General features: G+C 37.7%; 2 protein-coding genes across 8 annotated transcripts in view; one reads left to right on the top strand and one right to left on the bottom strand.

Annotated features, from left to right (window-relative positions):
* The window catches only part of LOC106717635 (cytosolic carboxypeptidase 1), a 60,967-nt gene that overhangs the window by 13,978 nt on the left and 27,264 nt on the right, over window positions 1-19,725 (top strand). For all 4 annotated transcript variants that reach the window (XM_045684913.1, XM_045684908.1, XM_014511524.2 and 1 more), the window contains 14 exons: window positions 285-452; window positions 557-688; window positions 965-1,096; window positions 1,366-1,509; window positions 1,762-1,959; window positions 2,182-2,446; window positions 2,618-2,862; window positions 3,067-3,262; window positions 3,356-3,475; window positions 3,549-3,666; window positions 3,805-4,012; window positions 4,305-4,477; window positions 4,862-4,999; window positions 5,285-5,463. In XM_045684913.1, the coding sequence (XP_045540869.1) occupies window positions 285-452; window positions 557-688; window positions 965-1,096; window positions 1,366-1,509; window positions 1,762-1,959; window positions 2,182-2,446; window positions 2,618-2,862; window positions 3,067-3,262; window positions 3,356-3,475; window positions 3,549-3,666; window positions 3,805-4,012; window positions 4,305-4,477; window positions 4,862-4,999; window positions 5,285-5,463 (2,416 nt within the window). The remainder of the gene's footprint in view (window positions 1-284; window positions 453-556; window positions 689-964; window positions 1,097-1,365; window positions 1,510-1,761; window positions 1,960-2,181; window positions 2,447-2,617; window positions 2,863-3,066; window positions 3,263-3,355; window positions 3,476-3,548; window positions 3,667-3,804; window positions 4,013-4,304; window positions 4,478-4,861; window positions 5,000-5,284; window positions 5,464-19,725) is intronic.
* LOC106717636 lies at window positions 5,647-18,998 on the bottom strand. Of its 4 annotated transcripts, none has more exons than XM_014511525.2 (6): window positions 18,824-18,998; window positions 10,334-10,439; window positions 7,940-8,016; window positions 7,564-7,771; window positions 7,201-7,365; window positions 5,647-6,670 (listed from the first exon to the last, which is right to left on the bottom strand). In XM_014511525.2, exons 1-6 carry the CDS (start codon window positions 18,882-18,884, stop codon window positions 6,232-6,234), a joined length of 1,056 nt encoding a protein of 351 aa, XP_014367011.2. In that variant the 5' UTR covers window positions 18,885-18,998; the 3' UTR covers window positions 5,647-6,231. The 4 variants fall into 4 exon arrangements, with proteins under 4 accessions (XP_014367011.2, XP_014367012.2, XP_014367013.1 ...); XM_014511526.2 differs by having other exon boundaries at window positions 7,201-7,356; XM_014511527.2 differs by having other exon boundaries at window positions 6,593-6,670; window positions 7,191-7,365.

The raw sequence follows: 19,725 nt of genomic DNA, 5'->3' as shown, positions 1-19,725 counted from the left end.
CCAAGAGCCCTGCTTAAAAGAAAATTAATTCAATAATGCCATTAAAATAGTTCTGCTATTTTGTGGCAGCATCATTTAATACAAGTTATGTTTATATTAATATTGTTTATATTTTTGTGAACGTTGGTTTTTCGCTTTTAACCTAACAACTAATATGACCATAATTGTATGTTAACAATACATATTATATTAAGTTAAAAGATATCTTTCGATTGCGTTTATTATGCGTGTTGTTATTTATTTTATTTTATATAATATATATACATCTTTTTGTTGTGTTTTAGCAAACAATATCGCGAGACAGCAATGCACACAACATTTAATATCTATCAATGGGACTCAAGTTATACTCCGGACCTTGATCAATACCCAGTGCAAGCGAGATAGTAATGTTGGTACTGAGTTAATGGTTCAGGATTTAATATGGATTATAGCTGCTATAGCACCAAGAGGTAAGCAACAATTTTTAATGAATTTTCCAATCATGCAAAGAATATGCTATGAAACTGCGCCTTATAAAATTTAATAGCATTTATCACTAGTTATTTATTTTCAGACCCCAAATTCGCAGTAAAAGTGAGAATGATCGGCTGCGTCAGAACAATGCATTTGATATTCAAAGGACATTATACAGACAATAAGTTAATATTTCCGCTTTTGGTCATTATCAAACAACTGTCAAAAAATGGTATGTATCAGAATGAGCCATTAATTTATGCAGTTAATACTGATTAATGCTTGCAGCTTTAAACTCGAATAATTTTAATGTAGACCATAACTATTTTTAATATTATATTAGTTAAGAATAATAAGTATTGCATGATAGAGATTGATTCTTTTATCACTACTATTAACAATAATAAGCAAATTACAAAAAAAAACTTAAAAGCTCTAAAAATCATATAGGATATTATCTGTATGATAAGAAATATTTATTCTCTACCATTAGTATACTTACTTACAGCAGTGACAACATCAATTCTGATCCGCGACGGCATAATAACGACATACGAGCGCGTGCTAGTGACTCTCGGGTACATCCCCACAGCACGCCTGCGACTCTGTCTCGACGCCATTGATTACTTCAGCAAAAATAGTAAATATCACATTTACTTTTGTCTCCCACACATAGGACATGATATCCCCCCTGACATGTTTCACGACAACGAACCTTGCTACATTTGATAGTTTGATCTGAGATGGCTAGCGAATCTGAATTTAACTTAGTAAACGACCCAAGTCTTCCTATATCTACACTTGAACTATCGAGCCGGTTGCATTGCGCACCATGTAGTTTGATCTATATTAACTTATATCTGATGAAATGAACATCAAAATAATGATAATATTTTGAATATTTAACAGAGGTGTGCTGCATGCAAATTGTGAAGACTGGTCTTAGTGGCGTTCTCCTCAGAGTGTTCGACCGATGGGACCGCTACGAAGGACGGATGAGGCTTAAAATTTGCGCTCATATTCTACAGACGCTACAACATCTTTGTAATATCAGTAAGATTAATATTTTTATTGTTACTAGTCATTAACATTGTTGTTAACGAAGAAAAAAATATATAAGTGACAAAAGACGGTTCGGAAAGCCCGTAGACTTCATGCTACATACGAATGAAGCATGTAGTAAGGTGAACCATAATCTCATCGTAGCACGCTCTTTCACATTGATTCTCCTTTCCTTTTTTACTCTCTTTTTTATCCGTCTCTATCTCTCGTTCATATCATTATAGTATTATGATACATCAACAGAGGCGGGTCGTCGAGCGCTATGCACGAAGAAGCACGTGCAAGTTCTCCATAGATTCTGCTCCCAGTGTCCGGATGAGCCGGAGTTTGACGGACTGTTAGCTCGCGTCTGCTCCGTCATCACACTTTGTCTCAAGCATCAAGCTTTGCCCGTTCCAACAGCGAGCCCAGCCTCTTTTAATCTCAACCCCATCCTTAAAGGTATTAAATTTATGGAATATTTTTAAACTCAATTTAGGCTATAAACATAATCCATTAATGTGCAATATAATGCTTTTATCTTAAATACATTTATAAATTATCGTATTAATTGGAATAAATTCGCAAAGTTCAAAATTACGAAACAAAATTTTTGTGAAGTAATTTGATTGTTAATTTTATTGATAATATTTTACATCGCTATATTAAAAACATCATTTCCAGGTACAAACGCCTCATGGCCATGCCACGAAGATGACGATGAGGGCGCAAATTCTGACACGAAAACTGTAAATTCTGACGCAGATGATGATGAACCTGAAGCAGACCTTGAGGGTATAGAAGACATTCCAGACATTGACATCGACGAATCCGATCTAAAACCAGAGAAAAGTATCGATTTGGAAAAACCGAACGTAAAAACCGGTGAAATTGCTCAAAATTCACTTTGGATAAGCCCTAATGAGAGAGATACAGAAGACTTAAAGCGGTATATACATTTTTCATATCTTTGGGTTATACTATTAGAGTAGAGACGATAGAAAAAGTAGTAGAAACGATGTGATTAAAGACAAGAGTTACGGCAGTGGAATTTCACGGTTTTAGTAACTAAATAATTTACTTTATTAATATAATTTTAATAATAATACCTTTATTCCAGATACTACATTTATTTCAAAGAATTCGGTTCATATAATAGACAGCTAAAACTAGTAAGAAGTCGCACTAGTTCTAGAGGTTCGATATTAGAGGAATTTCTAAATACGTCAGGCGGTAGCAAGAATGTACCATCTCATATGAGTCTCTCGCTGTGTTCAATGTTGAGTAACACAGACTACGAACGTGTTTCGGATGCTGGACACACATCATTATATCTTTGTTGTAATAAGATTCAAGAAACTAGCTGTAAGTACATACATGTATATATAATAGTACTTAAACTAATGGTCGCCCATTGGTCGAAGTTCCACGATTTCAAAATCAAAGGAATGTTTTTTTTGTTTTTAAAATAGCTTTATGCACTTCTCCTGGTTAACTTTTTCATCCGTTTGCGCATCTTCCTTAAAAAGTTTACAAAGATAAGGTAATCTAAAGTATATTTAATTTCAGCGTTGACGTCTTGCACATCTCTAAAAATACATAAAGAAGTATCAAAATACAGTATATTTCAAACAGTTTATTCAATAATCGCATCAAAAGTACGGAGCGTTATACCATTTGTTAAAGTTGCGTACCCGGACATGACTGGTGGTCAAAGTCTTAACCATCCGGAACCGCTTAATAAAATGGAAAGAGCTGCTTGCCGGTACACAATATTTATTAATATAAATTTCTCATTTTAATACTAAATCTGAGTGTGTAATTAACCATTAAAAAACAATGTATTTTATTTCTCCAGAACAAAATTATTATCATGTGTTGACAAAGCTATCAATCCAGAATCGTACTTGAACGAAGTTGTATACGATTTAGATCAATTATGCAATGCTGCTGCTTCAGAAAATCCATCACAGAAAAGGTAAAAAATCTTCCTTTTTATCATCTCGTTATTTTTTAATTGGCGTATTGATAATTATTTGTGAAAATTTCAGTACAGATATTCTACTGACAAATACAGATGAACAAGAAATTTCAAAGGCTAATACATTTCCGGCGCGTTTGAGTTTCGAGTCGAGATTCGAATCTGGGAATTTAAGAAAAGTTATTCAGGTACTGTGATGGCAATCTTTATACCGGCTCGCATTTTTTTAAAGAGATACTACATTTATTTGAAATATTTAAATGTTATAGTGCAACAATATTTTTTTAATATTCTGAATTAAAATTTATAACAAATTATATTATCAGGTAGGCCCAAGAGAATACGAATTGATTCTGATGCCAGATGTAAATTCTAACAAAAGGCATCAATGGTTTTATTTCGAAGTCCGCAACATGCAACAAGGACGGCCGTATATATTTAACATCGTAAACTGTGAGAAATCCGACAGCCAGTTCAATTTCGGTATGAAGCCAGTTTTGTATTCTGTCAAAGAGGCCGTTGCAGGAAAACCAGGTACTGTCTATTCTTTTTGTCTCTAGTCATTGAAAAAAACTGTAATATCTTTAGTAAGCGTCTTGCATTCTTATTTCATATGATTTAAAACCGTGAAGAAGTACCATAAACTAATTACTACAAATAATGCAAATAACTAAAATTCCAAGCATTTAGTTTTCAAAATAAAAAAGTATATTTAAAAAAAGGATCTTGCAGTGCTAATGTGCTTTCAGTATGCGTTAAACATTCCAAAACATATACAATAATTTCTATTTAAACTTCCATCCCCTATATTTGATTTTGTTTTTAGGTTGGGTCCGTGCTGGTTCGGAGATATGTTACTACCGCAACAGCTACCACTACGCAAACCAGAAGAGCCACAATAAGTGCTATCTCACCGTCACATTTAACATAGAGTTCCCGCATACCAACGACGTCTGTTACATCGCCTACCACTTCCCTTTCACATACTCTATGTTAATGGTATACTAATACAATTACATAACTAAATCTTTTATTTATATGAATACTAGGTTTTACCCGCGACTTCGTCCGCGCAGAATAAAAAATAGAAAACAGGGTAAAAATTATCCTATGTCCGTTTCCTGGTTCTAAGCTACCTGCCCACCAATTTTCAGTCAAATCAATTCAGCCGTTCTTGAGTTATAAATAGTGTAACTAACACGACTTTCTTTTATATATATAGACTTCGTAAGAATACTGAACTTTTTTTTAAATTTTTAAAAAGGACATCACCTAATTTAAAGTTTAACAAAAGACATCCTTTAACAAAGCGTATGTTTCTATTGGTTAAGTTCAAAATTAAAAAGTTATGTACAGTTAATAAGATGATATAAATATTTCCAGACTCGTATCTTCCAATGGAGTCTGCAGCTGCCGATTGGAGCGTATCTAAGAGCGGAGCCTCTTTGTTACTCACTCAACAACAACGAGATTCCCTTGTTGACAATCACAGCGGACGACTGCACTGCCAATCCTATTGTGGTACGTATTTGAATGCATTTTATCATTTTATGTGGTGAGAGTTTTAATCTTCGATCGCCAGCCATTTATAATATTTGTATCTAAGAAAAATTAGTTACATCCCTCTTTTCCTCTCTTCACCTCCTTTTTATCTCTCTCTCTCATCCCCTTTCCTTCTCACTTTACTACTATCCTCCATTTCTACACTTAAACGATGAAATATTGAATTAATCACTTTATGTCAAGTGAACCACCAGTTTTCCCTCTGCCTATAAGTATGCTATCTCGTTTTTTATCTGTGCAAAGGACCGAGAGATAATATTCCTGACGGCGCGCGTGCACCCCGGAGAGAGCAACGCATCGTGGGTGATGGACGGCACGCTGCGTTGCCTGCTGGCCGACACGCCACCCGCCGCCGCGCTGCGCGCAAAGTACGTTTTCAAGATCGTTCCCATGCTCAACGTTGAAGGTGTCATCAATGGCTGGTGAGTACATTAGTATTTACTGTATTTATTGTACGTATAGTTTCAAAACTCTTATGTGTTAGTTCATAAAATGTAAAAGAACTTCCCCATGTGTCATTTCATCTTAAGATACTGAAGAGCTACTAAAACTCTATTATGGATATAGTTTAGATATTTTAAGGTCTTTAAAAATGAAACAAGAAGTTATTCCAATTTTTATATTTATTAACTTACTACATCGCCTATTCTTAAAATTGAGTTTCATCTTATACTTATCTAGTTTAGTCACGTATTATAAACATAATCTTAAATCACTAATCCAAATGATATGTCCAGACCGATATTAATTAGCGTCAATTTTCTTAAATAAATCTACGTTTTACGGTTAAATGTAATACCGGAGATCTAACGCGCACAATATTTTTGTCACGAGTGAAGTGTATGTACCGCACCGCGTGCGTCACGCGTACCGTGCGACCGCCGCCGCAGGTCAGAAGACGGCGGCGAGTCGCGAAATGAGTCGCCGCCGTCTTCACGCATCTACCACCATAACCACCTTAGAATTCCCGACTTACTGAAATTATACATAACGATACCTAGTAGTAATAAATCTCATTTACATTTATGTAATATGGATTTACAAATGCATAAATGCATCTTTATCGAAGCAAGCTAAGTCTTATAAATGCTCTACACGCGCGCCGTTTTATATGAATAATACTTTTGGTAGAGGATATAGCTAATCATCGCGAACAGTTTACACTAGAGGCAGAACCGTCGAGCCGGACGCTAGTAGCGCGGGGGGGCCAGCATGCCACTGGCGTGGACGGAATGTTCGGTGGCGTCCGGCTCGGCGGTGGAGGGTGCGCCCTCTCCTGCCGCGCCCGCAGCGCCAGCCTCCTGCGCGAGATACGCGGCCGCGTCGTCGCCCACCATGCCCTCTTCGTTGTCATACGGCCCCTGCGTCGGTTCCTCCTTGTCCTGCTCCTGTTCGTGGCTGCGCGCATCGGCGGCCCGCGAGTAGTGGGAGTCTATCTGCGGGGATGCCTTGGCGGGCGAACCGGACTTGAGGTGAGGCGAGCGGAGACCGTCGAGGGCCGAGGGCTGCAGCTTATCGAAGAGCACGCTGATGTTGAAGTGGGTGGGCAGGTGCTCGGAGCGTGGCGGCGGCGGCGATGACGAAGTGAGCGGGTGCGCGGTCGTCGTAGTCGTCAAGGACAACGGCTTCCTAGAAGACAGAAGGGGCACGACCCTCACATAACGATAACATATCACAACGCCTCAATTTCCTCCCCGTTAGGGGACGACTTAAGGCAAACAAGACCCAAATTTTGAGATACTAAAACACTCTGGTTAGATACCAAGCAAAGCCCCCTTCACCCACCCACCAAATTTTATTAATTTAGAAAATCCCACGAATCTACATTTAGTTCTCAGTTATGAAATTAAAACAAAGTTTAAAAGCCAATTTCCTGGGTGTAGGGATCTTGTTTGGTGGTTGGGTTATACGCAGGGGCCTGATCCCGCAGCACGCGCGCTTCGGATACCGTTATATTGACGGTTGTAGTAAGACAAATCTACATCTAAATTGTTAGCACACAAACTACTCCGATTTTAATAATGATTTAGTAACTACGTCTCAATATTAGAGATGGATGTCGTCCTGTTGACATGTAGTGAAGCGGTGCGGTGAAGGTTGTGCGGAGCGCGCGGCGGCAGGGGCGGGCCCCGGGCTGCTGGCATCTCACCTGGCATTACCCCTGCGCCGAGGACACGGGGATGGAGCCGTAGTTGTAGTAGTAGCAGCGCGTTTGCTCGCAGATGAAGTCCTTGATCTCCCCGCAGTGCTGTGGCTCCCAATGGAAGTCGGGCTGCTTGAGCGCCACGCACCCATTAGCCATCACGTGCTCGGTCCTGGAATACCTATAATGTTTCAATATTGTTTAAACTAACAAACAATAACTATTAATACAATGATGCAATTGATTAAGTTATTGCTCCCTTAGTCAAGATATCTTTCTGGCTTTACACATAAGGATCTCTCTTATTAGCTTTGTTTGATATATGATAATGGCGAAGTTGGTGAAGATATTGATGATGATAAAGATGATAGTGACGTACCCATGCCTGGCGGTGCGTTGGGGTGCAGTGCTACCCTGTGGCAGGTCGACGGGGTCCATGCTGTCGTCCGAGTGCTGGTAGGGTGTAACATTGCTCACTCGCCGCATATAGTTGAAGGTAGCATTGAATGGCAGGCCCGTGCTCATCCACAGGTACATGTCAGTGCCCAGATTATTGCCAGATGTCCAGAAGTCGTATTTGTTGTACCCTGAAAATATGATAAATAGTTGCAATTAGAAATTCATTTTGTATTTAAAATTATGCGACAATGAGGTACCAAGTGTAAGTTACTGAGATTTTTTTTCAACAGAATTTAAACTGAAATATTCGTCATTACAAAAGACTACAATGTTTTCATTTCATTGTTGCATCTTACCTGCATTTAAAAGATAGGTAGTTATGGAGTCTGCTTTTTCTTTTGTTTCAAATGAGGCTAGTTGGAGGCCTAAAGATCTGAAAACAAAAACAACATTTAAAAAAAATCATTCACAAATAAGAAAGCTTTTACAAGGAAAGCTTGCTTTCGACCATAAAACATTACACACAGTATTGAAAATATTTGACTATTGCGATTAAATATACCCACTTTGAAATTAAAAATCTTTTAATAGTATGTTTATTGTGATATCAAACGATTAAATAATTACAAGTAAGAATAAACTCGTCATGAATAACAGTTAATTAATAATCTTAACGAACTGTAGTCACATGTGTGTGTTCAGGCCATTCATATCTGCATAATAATTTATGATTTCCGTTCTCACATTAAACTTTCTGCACAACGTTAGAAGTCATAAAGTACATATAAAATATTTATAAATGGGTCTCTTACGCGTACTGGTTATTAGATGGTAAGTCATTGACTTGCATATGAAATTAAACGTGGGAATCGTCCGCACTGCACCTGGCTGTCATAGCCAGTAGCCACTTATACCAGTAACGGCGGATCTAAATACGCGATTTAACTAAATAGCTACTCCAGCTAATCGCGGTTGTAGACCCTAGAGAAGGCTGCAGCAAAGCCTGTTTATCGCGGAACGATTTGTTCGCTAAATAGAGCCTGCAAAGTGACGAAACAGCATTCCATGAAGTAAAGGGACTTTACGACAAAACGTTTTTTAGTCCCGTGTATATTACGCTAGACTTGTACTAGTACAAAAAGTATATTGCATAATAAACCCTTCATCTGTATTATCTTTGCATTTTATTAAAAACATTCATTAGTAGTTTAATCCAAGAATTATCATCATCACCAATTTTAGTCTTTTGATTCTTGGTGAAATAATTACCACTCCAGCCTTTTTTCTTATCTCCGATATATACCGATAATTTACATAAGGTAAGAATTCTCATAAAAGTATAAATTGCATTACAAAACTGAAAAGTGCATTAAAGTCATTCAAAATTCACGCACGCAAATGAACTACTTAGGAATCGTAACGTCGCATTCGCGAATGCGTTCCGAATGCGTTATGACACATTTATTGCAGTTCTCATTGACGTATCCCACAATCGTATCATATCTATATTTTACGCCATAACTGTATCGATTTTGTCCGAAGCCTATCAATATTCATATGTCGTCCGAGCTCCCAGTTTTGAGAACATACTTTAAATTCTCATTGAAATATTTTCATTTTAAAAACATATTTGCAATAACTAATTGAATACTTATTTAAGTTATCTATATTTTAACAAGTTTTTCAGTTGACGTGACTGCGCTTTGTAGGATTTTTGAATGGATAGACTAACAGACAAATGTGTAAATACCGCCTTCTTTAACGTTAACCTCTTTTTATTATGTCCTAGTACGTACGCTACGAGGGGCGATCAATTGGATCATTATCTATGACCTGACACAATGTATGACACGTCGTTAGAAAGAACTTATCGAGACTGGTCCGTGCTACTGTTGAGCCAAATAGAATATACAATATAAAATCGCTTTGGTGTTACGTCAACTTTGAATCGCTTGACGTCCAATCTTAATATCATTATAGTTGGAGAAAATATATCATACGATCACCACAAAAGGGCGGATTTAAATATCAGTATTGTTCACTTCAGGGACGGCTAACAATGGGTACTGTAAATATGTAGGTCGTGCCGGCTCCGAGATCGAAGGACATCGTGACTGAGCAAAGGGTACTGACCTCTGCCATCTCTCGGCTGTGCACGTGGTGGACCCGGCATCACGAACTTGGCATTACGTAAACGGTCATAACAAGCATCAAATGAACTAACCAGCTATAGATTCCCACGTCAGAGTAAAAATAAAACAATAGTAAAACGAGTAATAATTTACGATTGGTCGCATTCCATTCACGGCATCACTTTACAACTGGGTCCTCATGCCTTGGTTGCGTTCCGTGGGAACGTTGCGCTAATAACGCCGGGAGCCGGGCATTAAACAGTATGAATGGCTCGCGGAAGTGGCTCACCGAGGCGCCGATATTGTTCTCGAGTTTTCCCAGAACCAATAACGGGAATGTAAATGTCCCCGAGCTTCCGGGTCTCAGCGGTCTGCAGCGCAGCGGCCGGCGGCGACGTTAACGCCCAACGCGGCTCGCTTATGGTAACATTTGAACAGGATCACAGCAATGATATCTCGGATAAGACCTGCGAGTCACGACCTAACTATTATAAAGAGATGGAATGTTGCTCGCGGGGCGACGATACCATCTCAGTCATAATACGTCCGACTCACCGTTTGTGATACGCGGTACGCGTTGCGTCTGTATCATACTCGTACTTTATCAAGATAACGTACCTGCAGTACTGATACGCTAGGAAGTAGTTAAGTTCTGGGCTGTACGGGTTCATTCTCGATATGAAATACTGGACGCCATCCAGTTGTATCGTTGTTATCCTTTGAGCTGAAACAAAAAAACGTTATTTATTACACTATTTTTATTATACTTGTAATTGCGTTGATGATATTTAACCGCAAATGAAGCATGAGTAGGTAGTTCGATTTGATTGTAAATAATTTCAAGGTGGAAGCAAAAAATCGCGAGTACTGTTTCTCATGATTATCATTACTAACCGACGTGCTTACGTCATTATACTTAATCTAAATTACATTCACATTCAAGATCACGATTAAGGTTACTATGGAATTGATTTTGATGGTCCTCTAGTAGCTAAACGTTACATAAGTAAAAAATATTTTTGAATTTAAATTACATAAACCGACATATAAATATACAATAAATTGGTAACGATATGAATTTTAACTTTCTCACAACGACAGTGATCTAAAAATGCAACCTGCACTTGTGCATACGAGATGTCTGCGGCCGAGCCCCGACATTACGTACCTAATTAAATTGAATGTCCCGAGCTCTTTGCGGTTAACCGCGCCCCGTATTATTACATAATTGAATAATCCATCGAAAGCGATACAAAGACTAAAGAATCAATTTCTAATACCACTAATAGTTTTTATTTTTATTCAGCTGGAATGCAATATTGCGGAGCTGGTCTAGCATTGCGGCTAGTACTGGTTCCCGCTGGGTCATTACACCGCGCCTGAGGGACATTGTCACTTGCATTCACATGCATTGACATACAACACTCGGATCAAATGATCCTAGAATACGTGCGAATTGCATTTACTACAACTTTTTAATATTTAATTTTAAACACTTAATCAGAAATTGTCAGGCTTATTATGCCTAGTTGGTTTTTAAAACGAAAAAATTGATCGGATGAGTTTTTACGTGACCCTCTGTTTTTTCGAGGGCAAAAAATATAATAGTCTTTGTGTCTGCTCCAAAAATAAATGGAAATATTGCTCTTAGGTAAGGCGCCGATGTCGTCTAATGACGACAGCAACGCAACTACAAAATTGCAATAGAATGGACCATTTACCACGCTACTACATCTAGGTCGACGAACTCTAGATGCCTCGATTAATAACAGTCACGATGGCAATTAATAAATTGTAATAAAACGCATCCTGTGGCTTCTCTGCGAAGCTTATAGATTATCCGGTACCTGTTCTAGTCAGATATTAATTAGATGACGTTTATCTATAGATCGGATCCTTGGATTTGTATGATATCCCGTTACAATTAATAAATAGTTTTCAATAGATGCTTACGGTGAATTACGTAAATGCTCTTCAATCTATATATATAAAAGAAAGTCGTGTTAGTTACACTATTTATAACTCAAGAACGGCTGAATCGATTTGACTGAAAATTGGTGGGCAGGTAGCTTAGAACCAGGAAACGGACATAGGATAATTTTTACCCCGTTTTCTATTTTTTATTCCGCGCGGACGGAGTCGCGGGTAAAAGCTAGTTTGTTATAAATGCCGCCTGAAGGTTTAATTGTGGGAAACTTGTTGTAGTGTCCCAAATTCTACTTACAGAATCTGCCGTTGGAAATATTGTAAGAAACTTCAGAAACATGCATTTCACTCTCACAATCATTTTGAGAAGTCATATGACGCCGAAATAACAACTTTGTTGTCCACATTAAAATCAAAGCGGTAAAACATGAGACGTTAATTGAAAAAATGGATAGCTTGCGAGCCATAAAAACATACTCCAAGAGTAATTCTATCAAATTATGGCATATTTATACATTCTTTCAGAAATAAAAGCATGCGGCATAAAGAATGTATATGTTCACTTGCATGAATAATATGGTTCTTAAGTTTTATATAGCCTTTCAACGTTAAGAAAATCAACGTGTGCTACAAGTTGCATGTTTTCATAATGATGAAAACATGCTGTTTGATCTACTTGTAGAAAAGTACACGAGAAAAAAATTAAAGAAAGGTATTCTGCTATTGCCAACTACTGTTTTTGGATTTTTGTTTATTTGACATAAATATTTATGATAGGCGATTCATAAAACAAGAGCAAAAGGAAATTTTATTCAAACAGATCTAGAAAATATTATAATGCCTGCAAATCCATGTAAACATTTAAACCTATCGTCGTGCAACTTACAAGTCTCAAAGTCGATAGGCTTGCGGCTTGCGTCCGTAAAGATGACACGTGAATCGTATTCACCTGAATAAATATGAAAATGTAAAACGATATGGACATAAAGTGAGATCGTTAGGGACGCTTAGAAATTTGTGGGTTGTAACGATGAGAGGGGAGCAAGGAGAGAGGGGTGAAGGGGAACGTCGGGTCACGTATGTTGCGCGCGCGGCGCATACTGATGCGCCTTGCTCCGAACACGTACGAACGCATGCGCTAGATCGATCGAGGACACTCGTACATTGTTTGAACGATAGGTGAATTCGTTATACTTATAAAATGTTCATTACTGTTGTTTCCGGAGCCTCTAAGTTTAAAAGATGTTATTACTTAGTCCATAAAAGTATGTATGGTATAGTAATGGAACGACCAATTTCTTTATTGTATGACCAAATAAGTCGATAATCTTATGTTGCGAGAATTGCCTATTTTACGGGTCCCATAGAAAATCAGAAGATTATTGGTACAGCTTAACTTAAAATCTAATATTGGGTGTAATATAATTGAAATCCTGGGACGACTGGGGGCAGGATTTTTGAAATTTTTTCCAATGTAAAAAAAAAGAAGCATCTTAAATGTAAAGAATGCTCATGAATAATAAAATACTTTTTCTATCGATAAAAGATCAATAAATTGAAACATTAGCTATGCGATTGCGACAAGTATGGCAGGCGAAGGTGCAGTGAACGCGCCGTGGTCGCTCCGGGGATATCCGGCGGGCTCATCACCGGACGCGGACGATAACGGACCGCTGACCAAAAGCCGCCGGGCACTATCGACCTGACCAACCATATATAACTTACTTTTATATTAAATTGAGTGTATATATACAAAAACAAATATTACAAAAAATAATTTCCATCGAGCAGATTTGAAGCAGGAAAAATAACAAGGGAACTCATGTCGTGCTGATGTCGAACTCAGGTGCTTTTAAATGAAAGATATAGACGATTATATATCAAACAATAACTATATACGATGTTTAGAGTTTAGATAATAGATAATGAGCAGATTAGCGCCTTCTTAAAGCTTTTTAATTCTTATCCATATTATCTAGTAAGTTTTAAAAATGTTTGTGCATTTAATATTCTAAGGCGTGTATATTTTATAAGCGAAAGCAATAAAAGCTTTGATAAATATTTCAAAGCGGGACGTTTGTGCATGTAAGGTGTTGGTATATTTATGGGTATGTTTATAGCGAGGTCTGAATGCCTCGCGCACTGAGGACCCGTGACTAGGAATCCTATTTTTAGAGCTGAAGCGCTCGTGTTGCGACCGGTTGCAGGACGGCTCCTGGTCAACTTAATGTCTTATTCCATTCCTCCTAGCTACGCTGACTGTAATAACATGCATGACCTTTACCAATCATTACGATACAAATATAGATAAGGGATAATCCATAACAAAAATTCTCATATTCAAATGGAACGTTACAAACAAGAAAAGTTCTGTGATAAATCTTATTGAAGATTAAATTCTTTAGTTATTTTTAAGCAAAGTTAAACGAGTCATAAAACATTTTTATTTCGTGCACTGTTTTCTTTAATATATTTTTTCGATGTAAAATCCTATATGTCTCATTAATATTCCCATATAAACGTCTCGTGACGGAATTTTAAGTGGCTTGTGATAGTAACGACCACATCCTTTCATTCACAAAGGGTTGTACCTACATCTTTAGGCATAAAGTCTAACATGATATTGTATTCGATAAAATTTTAATAAACAGCTCGCGTAGAACTAATCATCGTATTTCCTGTCTCTTGACTCATCAATTTGTTCCTTTGTTTCGTCATAAACAATGTTTTGAATTTTAATATTTTAATAACCACAATATTAAAACACAATATTAAAATTCAAAACATTATTTATTTAGTTAAAGGTGCTTTTACATTATCAAAGTTTTGAAGCAAAAAGTTCAAGTCGGAACTTGGACGTTGATAGATATGATGTTCCTGAACTAAAATCTAAAACGTGGTTAGTCGACACCTACTACTTTATTCGTTTATTTTATCTAGAATGAAAAACTAAACTATCACAACTCTAGACTCAGTAACATTATCTGATTTTTTTTTGATTTCACAATAATTTATATAATTTGAAGATGCATTTGATTTATGCTACAATTTGTTACATTACGCCAAGTCGTAATAGCATACACTTTAAATTTACTTTAGTTTATTTCATAGTCTTTTTGTCTTCAATGTTCGTAGATAATGTGTTACTAAGAAGACACTCAGTGGTAAATAATAATAGGTAATGGGCCTTCGCCGGAGTCTCGGCATCGGCGCCGTGTCGCGCCTTGTCGCTTGCATAGCTGGAGTGCATTACATAACGCAAACCAGTCGGCGGGAGACAGCCTGTACTGAGTACTGACGCCATACATCCGCACTCTGTTACTATACACGTAACTTCACAACCTTCGCATTGAAAATGCAAGCTCAACCTTAACATTGAAAGCAATGGCCTCTTACAGTGTCTTATATCGAAACGTTTTATGTAGAAACAGACAGTTTATTGTGTCTTTACTTCAATGTATTCACCTAATACATATAGAGGTCTTGATTTACATGTAAAGGCAGATTAATAAATTCTTTAAAGTTAAATAATGTTAAGAAACCTATATGATTAACATATATCAGAGTAACATGCCCATTGCTTTTAACCCAGTATCTAAAATATGTAAAGTTAATAACGTAATCAATTCGATTTAGACTTATAGAATTATTTTGTCTAATCATCCTAATTTAAACTGAGATCTAAGTAGAAGCTAAACATAAGCATCGGTTATTTTTTTGACGCCAGGTCATAAGCACCATAAATTATTGCAAATATTTTTTTACATTCAATCAAACTGACAGCTGTGTATTATGATCCGTATGATTTAAATTGAATTTTGTGGCTGACCATTATAATGAAGCAAAAAACACACACAATTGAATTATCTATTGATAACGAGTGCCCGTGGGAAAAGCGATCGAACGTTCGCTGTCGGCGAATCGCAAAAAAGGTATTGAGATGATGGCGAAGAAGACGAATCCAAGGACGGCGCGTCCCTTGACCTCCCCCTTACCCGTGCCCCCTCCTTGCGTGGAATGCACCATCGGACTATTTTTAGTAATCAAACCCGGTACTGGCCCGGTTCGGCAGTCCGAGCCAAACAAACGTTCGCCAGTTCTTACCGTCCTATTGAAATTTCAAGTTAACTGCGATCGCCGCCAGCGAGTTCGTAGTCTTTTTCTCATTTCGTGCGTAGGATTTAATGGACACTTATTAAAGGGAAATGTAAGCGTTCCTTCTAAGGCGACGGTCGTCATTGTTAGTTTCTTGTTAGAGTTTGCTTTTAAGGTGCTGAGATTCTACAGCTACTGCAAATTTCTTTTCCTCATTTACAGACGTGTTTGAAAATTCTAATGAGACTTGCTTTTGCTCTGTATTAAGACAATTATATTGATGCAATTTAAAATCAATTTAGCAGAATTATTGAATTTCTCAGATCTTTATCTAGCATAGTTTCAAATCTAAAAAATAATTTGCATCCTGTGTTTTTACCAATTTTTTTTGCTACAGTATAAAAACTTCTTTCAACCAACCGAATCTGAATAATTGGTATCACTAAAATGTCATGAAGTATCAAAGATTTTTTGAAATAAAAGTTGATTTTTTTGTATAAATAACAATAAGGCAAGTACTGGGTAAAGATTGATGTAATAAGCTATGTTAAGTATTAACATAAATTCAAACTTTATGTTAGTCCGACATAATCTTAAATTATGGTGATTCTAAGAGGCGGCTGGTGCTCGCTAAAAAAAGGAGAGAAGGTCGTCGCAAGGAGAGATTCCATCCTGTTGTGATTTGATATAATCGCCACCTGGCGTGGGCATTACCTCGGTATTAAGTTGTAGAGTTAAAAAAAAGGGACTCTACTATAAATTAGATTTAGATACTGTCGGCACTTGACAAATCCATTTTTAACGGCTTCCGAGGTTTTAATTAAACGGGTTCAACTCTAATAGGATAGTCAATTCTATATTTCTCTCAGTTTAAAAATCTTGATGTTTTTCTGACGCAGCTATTTTTTTAAATCAGTATTTGGCTTTTTCTCAGCCCAACCTCTAATTTCTCGTTAATGCAGTCTGTCAGCAATTACTGCTTTTCTTGTTTAATGCGTGACTTACTATTTGGCGGGAGTGGCACTGTAAACCTTAGACCATCATCGATTTTTAATTATTTATCAATTAAAAGAAAAGGGGATAAAACGCCTAAAGTTATATTTATCACTGGACACGTGTTATGCTACCGATCTAATATGTACTAATGTGTCATAACAGTTAATCATAGGAGCTGTATTTTTAAAACAAATCTTGTTATCATAACACATAACGGTGATATTTATATAGCAGAAGTTTGAATTGTGTTTCGCATAGTTACGTTATCAATAATGCAATATATAACCTTGTGTTAATATTTACGGAAGTTATTTGAATGTTTACGTTTTTATAGTTATTTCTTTGTCCTCGATTCTTTAACATACCTCATACAATGCAAAACTGATCGAATAATGGGATGCGTGAGTGAAATTTCCAATGTTTTTTTCTCTTTGCTATACCAATCAAATTTTTAATGGGAAGTTAAATGCGATAAACATTTACGATTCGCCATTTGAATAGAAATTGAAAAAATATTTATGTATATGATATCAGTTAACCAATTATCCAATTTAGCGAGTTAACTTCACATTCGTACCTAATCGAATTTAAAATCTGATTCGAAGAAGATTCGAAGCCAATATGGTATAAGGGCGTACCATTTTAGGAGTCAATTATAAAAAACATCACAGCCTGTGATCGCTTTGCTCTAGGTGTAGAACCTGCGGAACTAGCAACCGCCCGGGGGAATGAACCAGGCACCTGTACCCCGTCCCCCGCGGTCCCCTCAACCATTTTTTCCTCTCCACTTCCGTTCCACGGTTTTTGCCGACCTGTCGATAGGCCCGATAACCGCGGACACGGCTCATTAGCGGAATCGCAGCGGGACCGTCCGCTCGTTTGGCGATCTTTTAACGTTTCTCAGGCACCGACGATATCTTGATGAGATAATTCGATGCACTCGAGTAAATCTCGGCTCTACAGCCCGCCGGAGTCATTGACACTGGCTCATTTCCGAGAACGTCCGAAATCTATGCAGTTTGGAAGACGAAATCTTGATTTATTTGAATCGGAACAACTTATTTAGAAGTAAATTCTAGATAACGTATGAAGGAAGGATACCAAACAATCGTTCATATTAGTAGCTAAGTACTAAGAACTTTTGCAAAATATAATATTGTGCATGACGTAAAAGCTATTGATTACAAAATTCAAATATTATTTAGATATAACAGCTCGAATTTTTGAATTAGATAACACATGTTATCGGTTATCAAATAGAGCTCAAGCTGTTGGTTGTAAGACGAGCTTTTTTGTTGATATATTGTTTCGATTTCTTTTACCTGCGCACCGCGAGCCGCGAGCCATTTGAGTCAACAGGACAAACACGAAATACTCCAGCGCATACTCTATTTGCCTATTAAAGAATATTACACACAATGAAGTCTTTAATATTAACCAATTTATGGACACTGTCTAATGTGACATATTTCAATTTCCGCACTTCCCATTTAATATTCTGGCCCTTAATACAAAGGGTAATTAATTGTACTGTGTGAACAACAGAAATCAGTTTTGAAGACCTATTGAATTTCATAACCCAAGCAATGTAATTAAAAATATAATGGTTATTTGTAGTTGTGGCAAGGAGGCGTTGCACTGTAATGAAACCTGAACAATGAAGGTCGAAGACCCGTAGGTCACAACAGCGACGTGAGCGACAACCAGGCCCCGCTTTACCTCAGTTATGGGGACTTATGTAATGAGCTCATTGCTAAGTCTATCCGCGCACCAAAGAACCTCTCAAACTTAGAGTCATGATCATTTCTTATCAGAGTCATAATATCAAATGTTAAGTAGTAGAAAACTATTATAAAAACGAATTGAAGTAAAGGCCAATCATTCATTAATTTTTTATGGTATAAGTAAAGCAATAATAGTCTGAAGTTAGCAAATACAACTAATGAGACTGTAAATGAAAATTATAGAAATAAATTGATTCCTGTCATAGAACGAACTTGTTACTCCAGTACTCACCGACCTTGCCAAAAATAAACTTGCCGATTAAATTTAGCTGCAATAAAGTGTGGGAGATGGTAAAAGCGAACGTACCTGTGGTGGGCGCGATGGCCGCCGCGAGCAGCAGCAGGCTGGAGGCGAGGACGAGCTGCATGTTGTCAGTGATGACGATGTCGAGCGAGTACGGACCGTGATATGTGTGGACACTTGCTGTAGTGCGCTCACGCAACACAGGACACTCGGGCACACTGAGCGCGCGCTGTCCGGGACCCCGCTTATAACAGAGACGCGTCCCGCGCGCGCCACCGCTGAAACGACGGTCCCGTTCCTACGAGCATCGAACGTAGTGCCATCTACATCGCTGCCCTCGCCCGCAAGCGCTTCATTCGTTCCCTCGGTAGCGAGAGATGAACACGATGCGCGGTGAAAAGGTCGTGGGCGAGTCGCGGCGCCGTCGCGGACGTCCGGCGGGTGGCGGGTGATCGCGGACGCTCGTCCACACGGGAGTTATCTCAAATCGTACCGCACAATAGTTTGCGTTCGCGCTCAATTTGTTCTTGTTGCGGTCGACGCGAATTCTTCGCTTGTCCAAAGGGTTGTCGTAGTTTTTTCTCGGTGGACGGCGATGCGGCCTCAAGGGTGTGCCTTTGTTGTATCTCCCATTGAGCATCTCGAACGTCCCGACTGCAATTATTGCATGCGTACTAATTTATTATTAAAACATCTGATGTGTGCTCAGAAAATTCTTTTGAAATTATTTATGGATTCATATGTTGGTGCCAACGATGTGTTGCCGACATTTTTTTTAAAACCCCCGGGGATTGGAGAATTTTGCAAAGTTTGTGATGGATCTCTTTTAAAATTTCCTAAGTTTTTTTTATTTTATTTTATTAGTTTGATCCTAATGCAAAACCGAGTTTCGACTTAATAACCAAAATTTAACTTTTGCCTCAAAAATAATATGAAAGTTGAATTCAACAGAATTCAGTATTCGT

Source organism: Papilio machaon, chromosome 2 (genome assembly GCF_912999745.1).
Source record: "Papilio machaon chromosome 2, ilPapMach1.1, whole genome shotgun sequence".
Classification (NCBI taxonomy): Eukaryota; Metazoa; Arthropoda; class Insecta; order Lepidoptera; family Papilionidae; genus Papilio; species Papilio machaon.
This window is presented reverse-complemented; position numbering and strand designations above follow the sequence as displayed.